Below are 20971 nucleotides of genomic sequence, written 5' to 3'. Positions count from 1 at the left end.
CCCTCAGTCTTCTAAATTCCAGCGAGTATAAGCCTAGTCTATCCAGTCTTTCTTCATATGAAAGTCCTGCCATCCCAGGGATCAATCTGGTGAACCTTCTCTGTACTCCCTCTAAGGCTAGAATGTCTTTCCTCAGATTAGGAGACCAAAACTCCTAATAATTAAGCTATCTGAGGTATAGGCAAATATAGAAACATGATCCATCATCCATTCACTATCAACATGTACTGTTGTCAACAGAGTTGGAGGAGATGGTTTCTCAGCTAAATCTATCTGAATGGCTCAGCTGAACAAGAGCCATGGATAAAAAATGGACAATAATAGGGGTTAAATTGTTATGGAAATTTCTGCAGCTACAAACATGACTTCATGATGGCACTTACCTGTGGAATTCTCTGCCTCAGAGGGCAGTGGAGGCCAATTCTCTGAATACATTCAAGAGAGAGCTAGATAGAGCTCTTAAGGATAGCGGAGTCAGGGGGTATGGGGAGAAAGCAGGAACGGGGTACTGATTGAGAATGATCAGCTATATTGTCCCTAGTGGGTGTAGAATAGTGTTAATGTACGGGGATCGCTGGGCGGCACGGACTTGGTGGGCCGAAAAGGCCTGTTTCCGGCTGTATATATATGATATGATATGATATGATATGATGATCACATTGAATGGCGGTGCTGGCTCGAAGGGCCGAATGGCCTACTCCTGCACCTATTGTCTATTGTCTATTGTCTATCCACCAAGATCCACCAGCTCCATTCTTATTATAGCCATGGATATGGACGAAAGAGCTGAAATACAGGGATCAAGAATCTGATTAAGTATTAGATCAAGGTGGTAAAAATGAAGTCAGTAGGGATCAATGAGGGAAAATTACTGGTTGAGTTATAGCTTGCACAAAGTGTCGCTTGTGGTTGTTGCACATTAGTCACCAGTTTTGGATGCACTTGTTTAATCATGTTTGTTGAAAGCCGTCAGAAGAACGGTTATAAACAGTGTTCTAGAATCTATTGCATGCATCTTGAGACAACAGATGGACCCCAAATTACATCCAAACCTCGGCACCTTGCAACAATACCACATCTCCTTGCTCCTGCACTATAGTCTAAGTCTATTTAACATTCTCAAGTTTCTGCAGTTGAATTGAAGATACACTATTTGATTGTGAGACTGAAGTGTAGAAGAAATATTGATAACAATTAACATAACATTTTAGGTTGATTAACTGCGAGTGGAATTGTAGAATGACTCCCATTAAAGATGCTGTTGATACACATTTTCTTTGTGCAGCTCTTGGGCATTGTTGCACATTCAGCATAGATTTTTAAAAATAATACCAAAATTAGGTGTTCCCTATTTAAGTGGATGCTATACCTCCAATATTGTTGCTTTGTCCCCTGAGAAATGATGGTAATCATAATTGTTGTTACCATTGATTATGCCATAAATTGGCCATCCAGACTTTGGTTAATCTTCATTACAGTGCATGCATTTGTGAAATCCCAATCCATTTAAATTAAGACAAATATTTACAATTTATATTCATATGTAGTTTAATTGGAGTGGTTTTGGCTTGGTGCTTTTCTCCCCTTGTCCTTGCCCGTACAAAGACCAAATACATTAAACCAATCAAACTGTTCCAGTGCACACAGATAGAACACTGTGGAGTCCAATGATCAAGAGAATGAAAAATGGCTGGATTTTTATTCATTCATCCCTTAATTCAAGTGTGTCTATCAGTTTGGTCCTCAGTTAACTGGATTGCCTCAATGGCCACAGTTTGACCCGTTGAAATAAACTCTGGCAAACTTAATTTAACACATCTCATAAGGTCCCACTGATTTCAGATGTCTTTCATTAGGCATTCTGGCTGTGGTTGTCAGTTCTAAAGGCATTTAGCTGCTAACAGATTAGTCCATTCCAGATTTGCCCAGACCTGAGCATTTATCAACCAGAATATCAATGAAATTCATGTGGGAATCCAACCGTATCATCCTATACCAATCAGACTTGGTATAGATATGGTATACCCATCCGTTTGAATAGAAATTACCAACCTGGAACTGAGGAAACTAGGTGAATTATCTACTTTTTGTTTACTTTATTTGACTGTTTTGAGTAAGTTCTTTATATTGTAATGTGTTTTTAATCAATTCTATCATGTTATTTTTGAGATGCTAAGATATTTTAATTGTTTTAATTGCCAGCAATTATAACAGATTTTAAATCGTAGAGACATTTTAAACTGTTATAAATTTCTCAGTTTTAACAAAGTCGAGGATCTGTAACCAGCTTTGCATCCAATTAAATCAATCAGAGACGTTCTGAGGGTGAATTCTCAATTGTACACCATTGAGGCTTTGTTATGTGACTCATGAGGATGGAGTTTTGCCTATTCGGTTCTCTGCATCAGCCCATATAAATGCGATTGGCGGGCAGTTCTGGGTGGCAAGTCCAGACAATGAGCCAAATCTAACTTGAACTGACCTATTGACATTTAGGTGACCAGGCAGTTGATCACTGTGCATTCAGTTAAAACATTCAAAAAGATTAAGAAAAATTGACTACCTCTACAACTAGTCGTCTGGAATATTCAAATGCTGCGTAAGAAATAGTTTACTCTAATTGATTAATTGCAAGTAACATCAAAGATTTAGAAATTTTATTTATGAGGATTCTGTATTTTTTATTTGAACTTTACTAGGCCATTTACATTGCATGGCAAAATAAGTTGTGTAGGTGGAACTGGAATGTTATAACAAGTGGATTTAATAAATGGTCAGAGCTCTGTTAGTTGGGCGCATAACATTACAGGTTATTCATTCCCTTGAGCCTCTTATGTTGATGAATTATGACTACCACAATTCTGTTGGCCAATTCTGTTGGCCTGCAGTCTTCTATGTCCTTGGCTAAGGCTATGTATCAAAAGTTAGGTCATCATTCAACTTTCCAAATGGGAAGGAGATGCAACCTACCCTCACAAATTAACCCTTTAAGCTCTAATACATCTGAATCTATGCTGAGGCCAAAGATCCTTTCTGAGGTTCTGACCCATATGTGATCTCACCGTGATGATGAACCAACAATTTTACACTTTTAAATTACAATTTAGATAAAAGAACTATTTTCTCTGAAGTAGAAATCCAGAACAAGAGGATGTAATCTTAAATCTAGAGGTCAAGCTATTTTGGAGTGGTCCCAAGCACATTTTCACATACAGTTTCACTGGAACTTGCTAGGTCACAAGAAAGATTTGCAGCATGGTCCAAAGCTTTATGTTTAGTAAGTGAATCAAGGTTTTTAGAGCAAATGGCATCTACCTGATACTATTTCAGGAAAATGTTAAATATTTGTGGAATTCTCTGCGTCAGAAGGCAGTGGAGGCCAATTCACTGGATACATTCAAGAGAGAGCTAGATAGAGCTCTTAGGGCTAGCGGAGAAGGCGGGAATGGGGTACTGATTGTGGATGATCAGCCACGATCACATTTAATGGCAGTGCTGGCTCGAGGGGCCAAATGGCCTACTCCTGCATCAATTGTCTATGTATCTATGTAACTTGCCCACACCGGCCAAGATATCCCAGCTACATTAGTCCCACCTGCCTGCACTTGGTCCATATCCCTCCAAACCCGTCCTAAACATGTACTTGTCTAACTGTTTCTTAAACGTTGGGATAGTCCCAGTCTCAACTACCTCATCTGGCAGCTTGTTCCATACACCCACCAACCTTTGTGTGAAAACGTTATCCCTCAGATTCCTATTAAATCTTTTCCCCTTCACCTTGAACCTATGTCCTCTGGTCCTCGAATCCCCTACTCTGGGCAAGTGCATCTACCCGATCTATTCCTCTCATGATTTTTTCCACCTCTATAAGACCACCCCTCAACCTCCTGTGCTCCAAGAAATAGAGACCCAGCCTACTCAACCTCTCCCTATAGCTTTAAATCAAATTGTGTAACATAGCATAGAAACATTAACAAATAATCTTGTGCATTCATTGACTGCATTTCTTCTAGGTGGCGCACCCGGTTCACAATACTACAAAGTATTGCATCTGAATATTAGTTGACTTCTGCTGATGTAAATGGAAATAACTATATCAGCTTTATGGTACATATGCAAGTGTGTTGATCACCTCCATGCTAGAAAGTGTCGGCTCCAAGGTTTGCATCAAAGTGCTGTGTGAGATTGATAATAGACTGCTCCATGTTGTTGTATAAAGTACTTAATTGTATTTTCCCATCAGCCATCTTCTGCAGTGTGTAAAGTCACAGTCTGCCTCTGTATTCTCTGGAACTGAACTTGTGCTAACCCATCTTTTGGCAAGCTGGCACCCATGTTATTATTTCCTTCATTCTGGCTCCAGACTACTAAGGCAATTTCTAAATTATGCAGAATATTGGAACTCAGCTGATGCCTTTTTTTCCAGAGTTTCCTACCTTGCCAGCTTGCTTTTTTGGCTGTCTGTAAGGAGAAAGAGGACAGTTGTGCTGAGGGGGAAAGGCTGAATTAAGAGGCAGATCATTACACACTTTGCAACTTGTAAATTATGTGACCTATTTGTGTGAGGGACGCATGATGTGAACAAAAAAGTAGATAGGAAAATGTTGTTGCCTTCTGTTATTTCAGTCCTGTTACAAGCCACGATCATCTTTAACTGCTGCAACAATGGCCTGAAATATCTCCTCTATAAAGGGTTGGATCATGTATCTGTGCTTAATTGCCCTTGGTTCATTATACTTGCCTCTGGCTGCGTACTTTACAATCAGGGCAATAATGTGTTAGTTAATGTGAGTATTATTTTGGGGTGATGGGCCAGTCATGGCTGAGTAACATAAATTGGTAATTACATGTGGTGCAGCATATAAATATCCATATGTCTTGATTGATGGAGATCATTGTGGATGAATAAATGAGGGGACTGGTTGGTGATACATTGCTGCTATTTGTAGAGATATGCTTTTGGAAGATGTATTTGGCTTTGGCCATGTATATGAGTTCATTGAATTTCTTGTGGCACTGTATCCAGGTGCTTGAAAGTTGTTTCGTCTAGATGAACAAACTGCTCTCCTTGTCTCTGCAGATTATTTTTTGGAGGTCCATTTTAGATATAGCATATCTCTCCTTTGCCTCTTCAAATTATTACTTAAAAGTTCGTCAATCTTGAAACTGTTCTTCAGTTTGCCCTAGATCAGACTTCATTCCAGAATACCTGATGGTACCTGCTGTGGATGATCGACTTTGTGTACAGCAGGCTAACTTTAAGCGTGATACCTATTTATGATATTAGCCACCTGCTAAGGCACCCAACCAATTATCAATTGGCGTGGCTGCTCACAGCATGAAATAGGCATGCAGCCAATGGATGTTGATAAATTGATTATTGCAATCCTAATTCTGTTTCTAACTAGCATGATCCCCTGTACACTATGTAATGTCAATCAACTGCATTAAAAAATATTGGGGCTTCACTTGTTCACTGTCAGGATCAGTCATCCACAGCACCCAAATGTCCTGACTTATTTTTTTCCAAATGAAGAGGGTTGAATGACCCGACCTTTCATACCCAAGAGATGTCCCATCAGTCAGAGTGCATCCAAGTTGCAACTAGGTGTTTTAACCCAGGCAGAAAACGGAATGCCTTAATGGCACATTATCTGTAGTTGTAGGCCTTTAAACCATTTTTAGAATCGGACTCATAAAGACTAAAGCTATTGAAATGCATTCAAGAGAGAGCTAGATAGAGCTCTTAAGGATAGCGGAGTCAGGGGGTATGGGGAGAAGGCAGGAACGGGGTACTGATTGAGAATGATCAGCCATGATCACATTGAATGGCGGTGCTGGCTCGAAGGGCCGAATGGCCTCCTCCTGCACCTATTGTCTATTGTCTATATAGAAACTACCTCGAATATTAAGAAATAATTAAAAACTTTAAAATAGAATAAACTAACTTACCTGTCCTAAATATTTAATTCGGTCCAAAAACTGGTTACTACCACATTACTGTTTGTGTTTGCTGACTTCAAATTAGATGCTACACTATTTAGTTACAAAGTATTTCATAGACTACAAGAAAACTTTCAGATGTTCTGAGAAAATGAATGGAGCTACATAAGTTATAGAGTCATAGAGCATTACAGTACAGGTAAAAGGCCTTTTCGTTCATCTCATCCATGCCCCAGCCAATGTTCCTTTTTGCCTGCATTGGGCACATATCGCTCTAAACCTTCCCTATTCATGAATTTTCTAAATATTTTAGTTAAATATTGCAATTCGAATGTGGAGGCTTTGGAGACATCGCAGAAGAGGTTTAGCAGAATGCTGCATAGATTTGGGGGTATTAGCTCCAAGGAGAGGTTGGACAAAATTGGTTTCTTTTCTCCAGAACGCAGGAGGTTGAGGGGGAACTCTGATAGAAGAATATAAAATTATGAGAGGTATAAATAGGGAAGATATACAGTCAGATTCTTTTTCCCAGGGTGGAAATGTCCAAGACTAGAGGGCATTGCTTGAAGACGAGAGGGGCAGGTTTAAAGGGGATATGCACTGTAAGCTTTATGCACAGAGTGTAGTGAGTACCTGGAGTATGCTGCCAGGGGTGATAGTGGAGGCAGTTAATGGAGTTTAAGAGGTTTTAAGATATTCATTGATTCCATTCTGACACAATGGCTCAGAACTTAAGTGAAGAAGTCATATATTGTTGAAGGTGGTGTTTTGGAAAAAAACATTGAACTGTGTCATCATCTATTTATTCGAATGAAATAACCCACACAACTGTTGTGACTTGATAAAGAAAGAATTATAAAATATTTCAATATATCACATTGGTTTTGTGGGGCCTTGACATGTAAAAATGTGCTAGTATGTTTGCCACACTTTTAAAGAAATGAATCGGTTCTAAAACATTACACGGGGAAGTGAAAGATATTATTTGAAGGTGTGTTCATTATTTAAGAAAAACTGACTAATGAAACTGATAAGAGTTACATCACTGCTGCCAAAATAACTTGCTAGAAATTGTTCAATGTATCAAAAATGAAGCCACTCAAGCCAGAGACAATTTAGTTTACAACCTCAGGGAAGCAGGATTCTAAATTCCATTAGTTTTAAAATCTTACATGTTTTTGTGCACAAACTGAGCGATTGACTCAGAGTTGTGTGCAAAGTACAATTCTGCCTCTGCTCTCTTTCATTGTCACAGTTTGACCTATTGGACCACAGACACAGATTGACTTTGAGACGTAGGGTGATGTAAAGAGCTGTGGGTACCACATGTTTGGAGGTTACTGGTGGAACTTTGAGTTATGAGCAATGATGGATAATGATGGTTATAACTATCAAGCAAAAAAGGGGAAATTGCCTTCAAGAATGATGGCCTCAAAATAATTCTGGAGAAATTAGATGGAATTTTCTCTGTCATTCTCCCCATTTAGATGCTAAGGTAGAGACTGCCCGATTAGACGATGCAGGAACAGGAATGTTCTACAGACTCTGGATCAGTTCCTGTGGACTGGAGGGTAGCTAATGTAACCCCACGTTTTAAGAAAGGAGAGAGAGAGAAAACAGGGAATTAAAGAGCAGTTAGCCTTACATTGGTAGCGATGAAGATGCTTGAGTCGATTATTAAAGATGTAATAGTAGCGCATTTGGAAAACAGTGACAGCATGAATTTATGAAGGGGAAATCATGCTTGACTAATCTTCTGGAATTTTTTGAGGATGTAACAAGTAGAATGGATAAGGGAGAGCCAGTGGATGTGGTGTATCTGGACTTTCAAAAAGCCTTTGACAAGATCCCACACAAAAGATTAGTGTACAAAATTAGAGCACATGGTATTGGAGGTAGGGTATTGACATGGATAGAGAACTGGTTGGCAGACAGGAAGCAAAGAGTAGGAATTAACCGGTCCTTTTCAGAATGGCAGGCAGTGACTAGTGCTGGGCTCAGTGCTGGGACCCCAGTTATTTACAATATATATTAACGATTTAGACGAGGGAATTAAATGTAACATCTCCATGTATGCGGATGACACAAAGCTGGGTGGCAGTGTGAGCTGCGAGGAGGATGCTATGAGACTGCAGGATGACTTGGATAGGTTGGGTGAGTGGGCAGATGCGTGGCAGATGCAGTATAGCGTGGATAAATGTGAGGTTATCCATTTTGGTGGCAAGAACAAGAAGGCAGATTATTATCTCAATGGCTTCAGATTAGGAAGAGGGGTGGGTGTAACGAGACCTGGGTGGTCTTGTACACCAGTCACTGAAAGTAAGCATGCAGGTACAGCAGGCAGTGAAGAAAGCAAATGGCATGTTGGCCTTAATAGCGAGAGGATTTGAGTATAGGAGCAAGGAGGTCCTATTGCTGTTGTACTGGGCCCTGGTGAAACCACACCTGGAATATTGTGTGCAGTTTTGGACTCCTAATTTGAGGAAGGATATTCTTGCTATTAAGGGAGTGCAGCGTAGGTTCACCAGGTTAATTCCTGGGATGGCGGGACTGACATATGATGAAAGAATCTGTCGACTGGGCTTGTATTCACTGGAATTTAGAAGGATGAGAGGGGATCTTATTCTTAAGGGATTGGACAGGCTAGATACAGGAAAAATGTTCCCGATGTTGGGGGAGTCCAGAACCAGGGGTCACAGTTTAAGAATAACGGGTAGGCCATTTAGGACTGAGATGAGGAAAAATTATTTCACCCAGAGAGTTGTGAATCTGTGGAATTGTCTGCCACATAAGGCAGTGGATGCCAATTCACAGGATGTTTTCGCGAGCCAGATAGATTTAGCTCTTAAGGGCTAACGGAGTCAAGGGATATGGGGAAAAAGCAGGAATGAGTTACTGATTTTGAATGATCAGCCATGATCATATTGAATGGCGGTGCTGGCTCGAAGGGCTGAATGGCCTACTCATGCACCTATGTTTCTATGTGTCAGGTTAGGAAAAGGGGAGTTCTGTGTTTCTATGTTTCCAAACTTCAGGTAAGATCCATTTTTACAAACCATTGGAATACTGTGAGAATGGCAAGAGTCACGCACGCGTATTGATTGATGGCACAACAATACCTGTGTGACAATGTCATAGGCATGTCATAGAATGTCAATGTCATAGAATGTTTAAGACCTACCAGATGCATTCTATGTGTAGACTCAATTGAGTTGTCTAAATTCCATTGAATTGCACATAAAAATGTTGGTCCATGCATTAGAATTTCTTGGTAACTGAATTTGAAAGTGTGTTGGAGAAAACAGTTTGGAGGTCATTGCCAGCTTACAGATGTCTCATTTTTTGAAGATATGGAAAAGTTCCATTGTCTGTTATTACAACAGGTTAATAGTATAATTTGATGTGTGTACAGATTCCATTCAAAATTTTCTTTTGAATCAAATGGCTGGTTTTGAAGTTATTAGATTGTGTTAAAATGATTGAAAGGGACTCTGGGTATAGATTTTCTTTAATTAACTCATAATATTTGGAGATTCACAGAAAACCTCAATAAATCGTACCTTAGATAACAAACTTGAAATATCCCTGAACATCAGAAATCATAAGAAGTACAATGTTCTAGTGAATGCAAGTATTTTGTGGGTATTAAAAAAAAGTATTGATATGGAAAATATTTTTCTAATGTAAGAATATGTCGTGGGTTGTTTCTAAATAAAATTTGAATTGCTCTTTTGCTGAAGATTCAAACAAAAAAATGGATCTTAACTGCCTCTTTATCTGTGTAGCTATGGATTCAAACATCAGTGGTTGATCCATTTGGTGAAAATGGGATTAAATGTGAGATATTTTTTTAGCCAATATTTTGGAGGGCAGATTGCAGATTTGGATGAGAAATTATCTCTAACAATTTTATTCTGTTGCTTGCACTGTTTCTATTTAATCTACGCAGAACAGGTTCGAATATGACGTATAAACTACACACATAAACAAGGCAATGAGGTTGAAGGCTGAGTAGCAAAATATGGGAATTATTCTTGTTGATCTTAAGGATGAATGGTTGAAAGATGATGTTCCTTTGTTGATAATTGTAACAAACTGTGCATTGGCAATATACTGATATTTCTTACAATAATTTGACCAATAGTTAGAATTAAGAGGGAAGAATCTTTTTTTAAAGAATCCCTTTTTCCATAAAGAAATACATTTGAAACCTTATAAATGAAATATTATTGACTTTGGAATTTGCAATTTATTTTACAGGTCACAATTACCCTGATACAGTTGATTGTCAAAGGAAATTCACTGGGGATGGTCAATTTCTTCATGTGGACTGAAGAAAAGTATGTTGACTGAAAATAAAAGCAAGTGAAGATGAATATTCAAGTCTGAAATCTAGAGGGAAATATTTCTGATGTAGAAAATTGTAATTTACTTTGGAACTCCTTTTAAACAATCGTCGATTTACTGAGATTTCATCCAATATCAAAGAAAACGTTTGCTTCTATATTTGTGGCGCACAATTGTACACAATGCCGCTTCACAAGGAGAGGCCACCATGGTTTAATTGCATATTGAGAGTGGTGATGATGCATCCAGTGCGAAAGGGATTTGATATTACCATCCTTCTTTGGATACTCGGATTTACATTAAAGGGCAACCTGGTGCTTTGCCAGAAACTAGATGAGTCCTACCCAGTGGTGAACACCAATTATGGCAGACTGAGGGGGATCAAAAAAGAACTAAGCAATGAAATCTTGGGTCCAGTAATCCAGTACCTTGGTGTGCCATATGCTGCTTCACCAACAGGAGAACGTCGTTTCCAACCTCCTGAACCGCCTTCTTCTTGGTCAGAAATACGAAATGCCACCCACTTTGCACCAGTCTGTCCCCAGAATATACATGGTATGTTGCCAGATGTTATGCTCCCCGTGTGGTTTACTGCCAACTTGGAAGTAATTGCATCTTATGTTCAAGAACAGAATGAAGATTGCCTCTTTCTAAACATATATGTGCCTACTGAGGATGGTGAGTAAAAGCCATAAGGAACAGGAAAATCTAATATTAATCTTTGCTAAATGTTGATTCTTTCTTTGTTTTGGGAAGCATGATATAAGGTTTGCATGCTGTGATTTGTTTGTGTATTTATGTGTTTGTGTGTGTATATACATGCATGAAGCTTTCCCAATGCATCAGGTCTGTATCCTGCCCCACTCATTTTTTTACACAATATGGCACGACCATCGAGGTGGAAGTTGATTTTCAATCCCCCTCTCACTGACTTAAGAAAAGGTGCATAATTTTTCCATTGTGCGTGGAGACACAATGAGTTGAAAGCCTGTCTTTGTAGAAACGACAATTTTACGTCAGTTGGTGGTGTTGCATGCTCCTACTGTTTCTGATGGAGCTCATGTTATTTTTTAGTCTTTTATTCATTTTTCAGTAAAAAGAATATCGAAGGAATGTGCCAGAAAACCGGGCAAGAAAATATGTAGAAAAGGAGGTATGTATAAAGCCTGGAGCAGAGGAGGTTATACCTCTCATCCAGAGACCACCACTGACACTTTGAGGCAAAGGTCAGCAAATGTCATGTGATGTATGACATTAGTGCGCACATCAGAAAGCATGGACTTAAACAATCACTTTGCAGACAGCAGGAAAAAAGCAAGACTTTTACATAATCGTTTTGTCCTACATTTGACTAGTTTGACAATATGAAAAGTTATATTTACATTGGAACTTTCATGCATTTTACTTGCAGTAGATGCTGTTATTTCAAGAGTGCACTATTTCAGGTGCTTATGGTTGCTGTCGAATATTCTATTCTGTTAATACATATCCATATTTATAATCTATAAACATAAATGAATTAAGATGGAGTTGGTGGAATTGAAGCAATTACACTTTTTTTCAAATCTTCCATATGCAATAGTTTGTGTGCACATCAACTGCGTAATTTTACTTCTTCAAAAATACATTTTTCGTGGAGAATATCTTTGTGCCAAGATTATTGGCAATATTTTGGATGAGTCCAGATATTGTGAAACCTATTGTCCTTGGACTTCCTGTTGATATGTTGCAATAACATGAGCCCTATTTAGTTGTTTTAAAGGGGATTTTGCAATCATGCCACCTTTATAATTGTATTGTAGCATTATCCTGTCAGGAAATTAACAGAAATTTTTGCGTGTGGTAAAAGAGCAAATGCTGCAAATCCAAAATAAAAATGGATAATTCTGGAAACACTCAGCAGGTCAGGCAACATCTGAGGAGAGGGAAACAATGTTTCAGGTGAATATCTTCATCAGAACGGTTTTGATCAGTACATCTGATGAAAGGACATCAACCTGAAATATTCATTTTCTTTTTTTTTTCCCCCAGATGCTGCGTGACCTGCTGACTATTAAGGATATTTTATCTTTTTCTTTCAATGTTCTAGCATTTGCAGTTTTTTTTTGTTTTTCAGTAAAATTATATTAATAAGATACTAGATTTTCCATTTGGTATATGGAAGAAAGGATTACTTGGATAGATGCTACTGCTATCAAATGCTACTGTCTTTTTTATCCATGAATTTAAAACTTTTTAAAAGTTGAATTTGTTTTGTATAATTTTACACTGCATGACTTTCTCAAAATGATGCTTTATGTCCAAATGATCAGAAAACAAAAAAACTAGAGATACTTGAAAATACTAATCCTTTACCATTTCTCTCTCTATGGTTGATGAATGACTTGCTGAGTATTTCCAGCATGTTTTGTTTTCATGATAGCAATATGCTGTCCTATCATTATTTGTAAGAGCTTTATCACTGAAAATGATCATCATTAAACAAACTTAGTGAGGATTCAAACTCACCAGAGAGATGAATGAATTCAAATACTTATATTTAAAGTCATAAATGCATCTTTCAATTGATTTAACATTTAATAAACAGAAAATTATATGCATTGTTTCTCATTTATATTCAATTATTTCAACATAGAGCTAAAGTATAAACATGTAATGTGCTTGCAATTAAAATCTCTAATACTTTGATAATATTTGAACAATGACCAAAAATTATTTAAAAAGGAAAATCAATATTGAATAAAAATAGAAGTGGAAGCTTATTGTTTAGCATGTAATTAGAACTAAAATTATTCAGGTGATTTTTTAATTTACTGGAATACATGGAATAGTGACCATCAAGGGATTAGCACAAATGGACAGGGAAGCAACAAGTCTATCCAGCAGAATGGATTTTCTTTTCTTGCAAGGACCCATGAGGGGGCAAGTAACCAAGATTCTTTTTACTTTGTTATTGCATGGTTGACTGAGGAGGGATATTTAAATCTTACAACTTTTATCTGTGTTTTTGTTAACATTCTTAAGACCCATCTATCGATATTCAGGAACAATAAAAACAAAAACAAAATCAAAAACCTATTTTAATAAATATAAATTACTTTAGTACTCTGGAGTATGTTGGTTAATTTTTTTTTGGAAAATGCATATAAATTCAAAATCAATTTTTAAGATACTTCCTGACATGTTCAAGAATTTTAGTGAATAGTTTTGAAATACCATGTGCTGTCACACCAACTGGAATAGCTTAATATTAAGAAATATTAAAGTATTCCAATCCATATTATCCATATGGATATTAAAATATTAAAGTATTCCAATCCATATTATCCATATGGATATTAAAATATTAAAGTATTCCAATCCGATGTAATATTGATATTACATGGAATGGAATACTTTAAGATGTCACCTATTTTCATTGAGTGATCTAGAGGAAGGCTATGGTCTTTCTGAGAATATTATCAAAACTGCAAAAACTAAGCTGATTTACTATGCTGAATAATGGATAGTAATGAGGTTAGTGTGGATTTTAAAGTGTAAAATTACAGAGGAAGATAAACCCTTCAAATTCATAGGGAGACACAAAGAACTGCATTTGCTTTAATATCGACCAAAACACAAAGTGTTGGAGGAACTTATCAGGTCAGGCAGCATCTGCGGAGGGATTGGACAGGCACCCTTTCGGGTTGGGACTCCTCTTCAGTCTGAAGAAGGGTCCCGACATGAAACGTCACCTATCCATTTTCTTCAGAGGTGCTGTTTGACCCACTGAGTTACTCCAACACTTTGTGTGTTTTGATGTATCTCTTTATTAGTTAAACAGTGCAAGCCTGCAAAATCATTTCCCAAGTTAAATGCCACTTACAGGGTCAGCAGATTCCTTCCTACTTGTCTTGTTCTATTTTGCTGAATTGGATTTCTTTGAAGCTATGTAACACTTTTCAAATTTCTTTGTGATGTTTGCTTTAGACTACTCTTTGCATGAACTCCCCCATCAACTAAAGGATTTTGATTTTACTTAATCGTGAAATATGAGGCCTATCTGCTTGCCTTTTCCTTTTATAACTGTGCCAGTTATTACAGTATGACGTCTGCTATTTTGACTACCTACTGGTTAACTCTCACTGTTGCACTGAAATTAATGAGTCTGCTCAGAAATAAATATATAGATTCTAGAAAACTTTAATACTCTGCCAAAATAGCAATTCTTTCTGCATAGGCCTATGTGTTGACTTGTTCGATTATTAAGCATTTATGGACTCCTATATACACATACTGTATAGTTTCCAATGGGTTATTAGATTATGCCAGAGATGGATTATTTTCCAGCTTTCAAACAAGACCAATGGAATACAAATTAAGTTTGTCCTCCATGTGATCAATTTATGCTAACAAATTTATTTATTGCTTCATGTTGTTGCCATAATTAATGAAATTCTTGAACTTTCAAAAATGAAATGGAATCATTAATGAGTTGGGGATTTGAATTGTTTTCAATATGCTTTTAAGAAAGATATGCCTGCTTGTGCTTCCAGAATCGTAATTCATGTCTATTAATTATCTTGACCATATACTATAATTACAGACAGATTTATTGGCAGTTAAATGCACTGGGACATAATAGACATTTCAATAGTTGTTTTTCATTTTTTACTTTCTTTTATGCTATGAAGATGACACAAAAATTGCATAAAATAGATTTTAAATGATTGTGGCACCTTTGACTTTTGTTGTTATCATGTGACATTTACATTTAAACCAATACTTATTCTGGGTCTGCATTTCAGCGATTATGCTTCTGATCTTTCAATTTTCTTGAAACGTCTACCTCATTTGTTTCTTTACTGGCTAATGATTTCAAGTTTCACTTTGCTTCTCAAGGACGTGTTTTGTTTTGTCTTGTCTTGTGACTGTGTAGAGTGAACTGTCATAGAGAACTCTAATACAATTAGGACCTTCTTGCTAAATTGCTTTTTGATATACTTGTCTTTGATTCTAGTTATTCCCAAATGGAATTGTAGCTCATTTACAACCAGTAAATTACATTGGCCATGAGTAATTTACATTGCTCATATCCAACAAATCATCCTCCAACATTTCCGTCACTTCCAACGGGACCCCACCACTGGCCACATCTTCCCATCTCCTCCCCTTTCTGCGTTCCGCAGAGACCGTTCCCTCTGTAACTCCCTGGTCCACTTGTCTCTTCCTACCTAAACCACCCCCTCCCCGGGCACTTTCCCCTGCAGCCGCAGGAGATGCAACACCTGTCCCTTTACTTCCTCCCTCAACTCCATCTAAGGATCCAAACAGTCTTTCCAGGTGAGATAGAGGTTCAGCTTCACCTCCTCCAACCTCATCTATTGTATCCGCTGCTCCAGATGTCAACTTCTTTACATCGGCGAAACCAAACGCAGGCTCGGCGATCGTTTTGCTCAACACCTTCGCTCAGTCCGCCTTAACCAACCTGATCTCCCGGTGGCTGAGCACTTCAACTCCCCCTCCCGCTCCCAGTCTGACCTTTCTGTCATGGGCCTCCTTCAGTGCCATAGTGAAGCCCACCGGAAATTGGAGGAACAGCACCTCATATTTCGCTTGGGCAGCTTGCAGCCCAACGGTATGAACATTGACTTCTCCAACTTTAGATAGTTCCTCTGTCTCTCTCTTTTCCCCCCTCCCCCTTCCCAGTTCTGCCACTGTCTTCCTGTCTCCACCTATATCCTTTCTTTGTCCCGCCCCCCTGACATCTGTCTGAAGAAGGGTCTCGACCTGAAACGTCACCCATTCCCTCTCTCCTAGATGCTTCCTGACCTGCTGAGTTACTCCAGCATTTTGGGATACCTTCGATTTGTATCAGCATCTGCAGGTATTTTCCTACACTCATTTATAACCAAGTTTATTGCACACCGTTGAAACCATGTTTCTTTGTAGTTACCGAATTATTTCTTAAATCTAATTTTTTTGAAAGATTGTTTGTCTTTCTAATAAAGTAAAAACACCACCTTTCTATTAAATAGGTTGTTCATATATACAGTACAGTATATATATGTCAGAAGCTGACAACTGAAATAATTCTACCATCTGGAAATGGTAACAGATGTTTCCCATGTTAAGTCATAAATTCCAAAAGATACAAAAACAATATATAGCTGAAGTTGATTACATAACAGCTAGGTGGATGTGGAGGCATTTATGAACAAGATAAGTTTTTTGCAGTTATTTTGTTGGAGTATTGGGGTGAACTAGGAGTTTGGGAAGTACAAGGGATTTACGATGTACACAAAGCTACTTAGATTCTCACATCCTTGGATACTCACTGATTTTTATAATTTGGCAATAAAGGAGATGCCTGTGATCCTGTGATCTGAGCCCAGTAAGTTATAGACCAGAAAGCTCTGTGAAGTGAATTCAAATACTTTGATATCATTTCAAACAGTTTTGAAGAAAGACGTAGATGCAGTTTATGAAACTCTAGTCTTTTTCATGTTATAGTTATTGGTTGAAGAGAGGTCACATGTTACAGGCACGTATTCATTTTGGAATGTTTTTCATCAGCTCAAAAAGCAGAAAGTATTCATGGGGATAGCATTTAAAAAAAGATACTACAAGAACTTTTGCCTGATTTAATATTTAATTTCTAAATTTCAACTTACTTGATAAACAAGCTATTGATTAAACAATTGTCCAGTGTAGTATTTTGTTCAATATATTTTACTAAAGAAAGAGGATGCTATGAGGTCTAATTTGCAAGGTCAGTTCATATGAAGCTAAAACATTGGATTCTAAACTGGAAATTGATAGAACTCTCAAAATTAAAGCAATATTTTGATAAAAATCTTTATTTGCAATGCAGTGTTCATGGAGCATTTGCTTCATTGAGGCATGAATTTTCCAGTGAGGATAACTGGATAACTCATGAAACAATACACACGGTCTTGTCACATTACTTTACTTGTCTTTCACAGATCATTATATATTCCAAAGAGATTCTGAGAGGAAAAGGGATATAAATCAACAACGATAGGTTCAATGGCACACACAGTGAAAGAAAGCAACAATACTGGTAAACCAAAGGCACTCTACAGTTAAAAATATTTGAAAATAAATGTTAGAAGAGAGTTGGGGCCGATCAGAGATCATGGAAAGAACAGGGCTGAATATTAAATGAGTACTTTGTGTTAGTTTTCATGGAAGAAACTGGGCACTGATGTTTCTCGAATTTGATCTGTGATTCTGGATGGGTAAAGATTGGCAAAGAAGAATGGATGTAACCAGGTTGCTGAGAGATGTAAGGGAGGAAACATCAGAGGTTTTGACTATGATCTCCTAATCTTCTATAAATCCAGGAGTGGTATTTATGGACTGAAGGTTGCAAATGTTCCCTTACTCATTAAAGGGTGCAGGGATAAATTGAGTAATTGCAGACTGATAATTTTAACTTAAATCAAATCAAATCAAATTGCTTTTTATTGTCATTCAAAAATAGATTTGAATGAAATTGTCGTTACCATGCAGTCATAAACAATAAAGAGCACAAGACACACAATTACATAAGTTTAACACAGACAACCATCACAGTGATTCCTCCAGGCACACCCTCACTGTGATGGAAGGCAAAGAAAAGTCCTATCTCCTCCTCTGTTCTTCTCCCGTGGTCTGGCAGTCAAACTGCTGCTTCGAGGCGATCGACGCTCCCGACTTTTGAAGCCCCCGCCGGGCGATGGAAGGTCCCAGGGCCGAGCCGAGCCGAGCATGCCGATGAAGATCCTGCGAACGGGTCGATCGAGCCTCACGATTCGGGGTGGTCGAAGCTGCTATGGCTGGAGCTGAAAATTCGAGAAACAACAGTACCCAGCAAGGGCACGAGTGAATAGAAACAGGTGGCGGTGGGAATAGTGGTGGAGTTGCAGTAGATCGATCATAAAAGCTGTTTTTCCGAGAGGGAATATTTAGTTTATTTTTCCACTGAGAAGTACTGCTCTCCCAGCATAGCATTTCAGCAGTGTGTCTTCTGAAGGACAGATTGCTGAAGTTCAAAGCTCAGTTGAACACTGGTTTCTAGAGCTGAATTGGCGTGGCAGCATGCTGAGATTCTGTGCAAAAAGATTAACCCACATAAATGGAATGGCGTCTCCCAGTGCTGCAATAGAAACCTTGATTTGTACAGTAATACCCTATCGGATGGTTAGGTCTGTATTGTTGTATGTGTTTTGCCATTGTTGTGATGCACTCCAGGCTCCATACAACATCCAAAGCAATGTACTACTGTCCTCTAAGCAGCCTGATATTTCATGCATCTTTCCGGCAGACCCAATAACAACCCAATTTGTCTTTTGATAACCATCCATCTGAGGTCTGTTCAATGTAATTCTCATCCTATCCTTAAGAGCAGGATATGTGTGAGACCTTGCCCTTTTGCATCTGGCCTATCCTTTCCATCTGCTCTGGAAGTAGACTTTTAACTCATTACATCCAGATCCCACTGCTTCTGCTACTATGGCAATTCATTGTCAACTTTTGTCTGTGTACAAAAGAGTAATGTGTTAGTGATTGTTACTGAGAGTTGTTCCTGCTATGGTTGAATAGTTTGAAGTAACTGTGTATTACTGGTGTGAATATTAGGTACAGGAAGTGAATGATAGATTTGTTTAATGATTGGAGTACATTGCACAAATAGTTTATGACCAGTGGTGCAGTTGTTGGAAGGTGGAATTTACTGAGGCCCACATGGACTTGATGGCACCATGAAGTCATTACATTTTCAGCATTACATCCATGAATAGCTGTTTCACTCCGTGAAGTGACCTTGTCAGTGTCTGCCTCCAAACAGAACTTCATTATTTAAAAATCAAAAATATTTGCAGATGCTGAAAATCTGAGATAAAAACAAAAATTGCTGGAAACATTCAAGCTGCATTTGCAAAGAGAAAAGAAGGGCTATTGCTTTAGGTTAAAAACCCCTCTGGCAAAGTGTTTTCGACCTAAAGCATTGTATGAAGTTGTGTGAATAACGACAAGTAGTTAAACTTCATTCTGTGCTTTATTAACCATGAGGCTGTAGAACAAAGAGCCAGCCTGTGCATTCCATTCGATCACCCCCTGAAGACTGTCTGAGCCTCGCTAGTACGCATGTACCAGATAAGGCATACCCAGAAACAGTCAAAGGGAAAACCCGGCATGGATCAGAAATATAGTGACTGATCTACATCCCTTTTCTTTAGTTAGTGCCCCATAAAATAAAAACAAGCATGCATATACTAAACTATGGCAAAGCTTATACAAAATGAATAAAATGGCAAAATGAATAAAATGGCAAACTATACAGTAACTCCAGCAAAGCAAAGCAAAACAACACCAATCAATAACTGACATGAAGAAAACAATCAGTCTTTGTATTTAGGATTGGGTTTGCAGACATGTTCTGCGCGTGTACTGTAAAACCCCTCCGCGGCATTCTTCACAGGCGATTTCGTGGCAAGCCTCTCCACGGTATCCTTCATAGGTGATTTGACCACAGGCACAGAGATACAGGCACCTTAACCTGAGGCTGCTCGGAGTCCATGGTTACCTGTTCATCACCTATGAGAACATCCTCGTCCTCTGATCGCATTCTGGTATCTGGGAAATCCGTAGAAACATCAAATGGACTTTCTTGTGTAGGTGCAGGTTCGTTTACAGGCAACAGGTGTCTTCGATTCCTCCTGTAGAACCCACCTTCTGATTGCACAATGTAATATCTGGGTTCTTGGCATGCCTCCATTATTACACCCATACAGTTGTAGCCGTGTGGATCTGCAACCTGTCCTTCTACCAACGGCTGGAGTGGCCAACTGGATTGATCATAGCACAACCTCTGTGCCATCTGTTTATTAAGAAGTTGAGCCTGCACCACTTGAGGCTCATACGTGTGTGGTTCTAGCAGTTTCTTTGATACTGGAAGGGTAGTGCGCGTTTGTCTCGACATCATTCTCTGCGCTGGAGACCCAAGCGTGGTGTCACGTGGCACATTTTGGAGATTAAGAAGATCCAGAAAGCCATCCGACCGGTCCCTGTAAGATTTCTCCATGACCTGCTTGGCACTTCACACTGCCCGCTCAGCCAACCCATTCGACTGGGGATACTCTGGGCTGCTGGTGACGTGAGTAAAGTCCCACAGTTGAGCGAAATCTTTAAATCGCCGGCTAGTGAACTGCCTAGCATTTTTTCTGACAGGAGAATATGTGGTGCTCCATGGACTGAAATGTGTCTCTTTAGTTTGGTGATAACCGCAGTTGAAGTAGTGGTGTGAAGCAGGTCAATCTCAAACCAGCCGGAATACGTCCACCAGCACCAGGTACTGTTGACTGTGCCACTGAAAGATATCAGTTGCAACCATGGACCAGGGCAACCCCGGAACTGGATGCGGCAGGAGCGGTTCCCTCTGTTGGTGTGGTTTTGTAGTATTGCACACCGCACATGACTGTACCTCCTGAATGACAAATTCCGTCATTGCAGGCCAGAAGATCACGTCCCTTGTTCGTCTTACAGTGGCCTCTGCCCCAGGATGCCGCCTGTGCATGATGCCGACATACTCTTTCCGTAATGAAACCGGGATAACCGCCTTGTGGCCCTTCATTACGACGCCATCTTCGATGGTCAATTCATCCCTGAACGGGAAATACGGCTGAATAGCATGCGGGAG

General features: G+C 38.9%; 1 protein-coding gene across 10 annotated transcripts in view; it reads left to right on the top strand.

The window, feature by feature from the left end:
- Positions 1-20971, top strand: part of nlgn1 (neuroligin 1) — a 410233-nt gene that overhangs the window by 46547 nt on the left and 342715 nt on the right. For 6 of the 10 annotated variants that reach the window (XM_078410944.1, XM_078410943.1, XM_078410949.1 and 3 more), the window contains exons 2-3: positions 10204-10968; positions 11384-11443. In XM_078410944.1, coding sequence (XP_078267070.1) covers positions 10473-10968; positions 11384-11443 — 556 coding nt within the window. In that variant the 5' untranslated portion in view covers positions 10204-10472. The remainder of the gene's footprint in view (positions 1-10203; positions 10969-11383; positions 11444-20971) is intronic. The other 4 variants (XM_078410952.1, XM_078410951.1, XM_078410950.1 and 1 more) reach the window with 1 other exon arrangement.

This window comes from Rhinoraja longicauda, chromosome 13, assembly GCF_053455715.1.
Source record: "Rhinoraja longicauda isolate Sanriku21f chromosome 13, sRhiLon1.1, whole genome shotgun sequence".
Lineage (NCBI taxonomy): Eukaryota > Metazoa > Chordata > Chondrichthyes > Rajiformes > Arhynchobatidae > Rhinoraja > Rhinoraja longicauda.
Note: the sequence above shows the minus strand (reverse complement) of the source record. Positions and strands in the feature narration are given on the sequence as shown.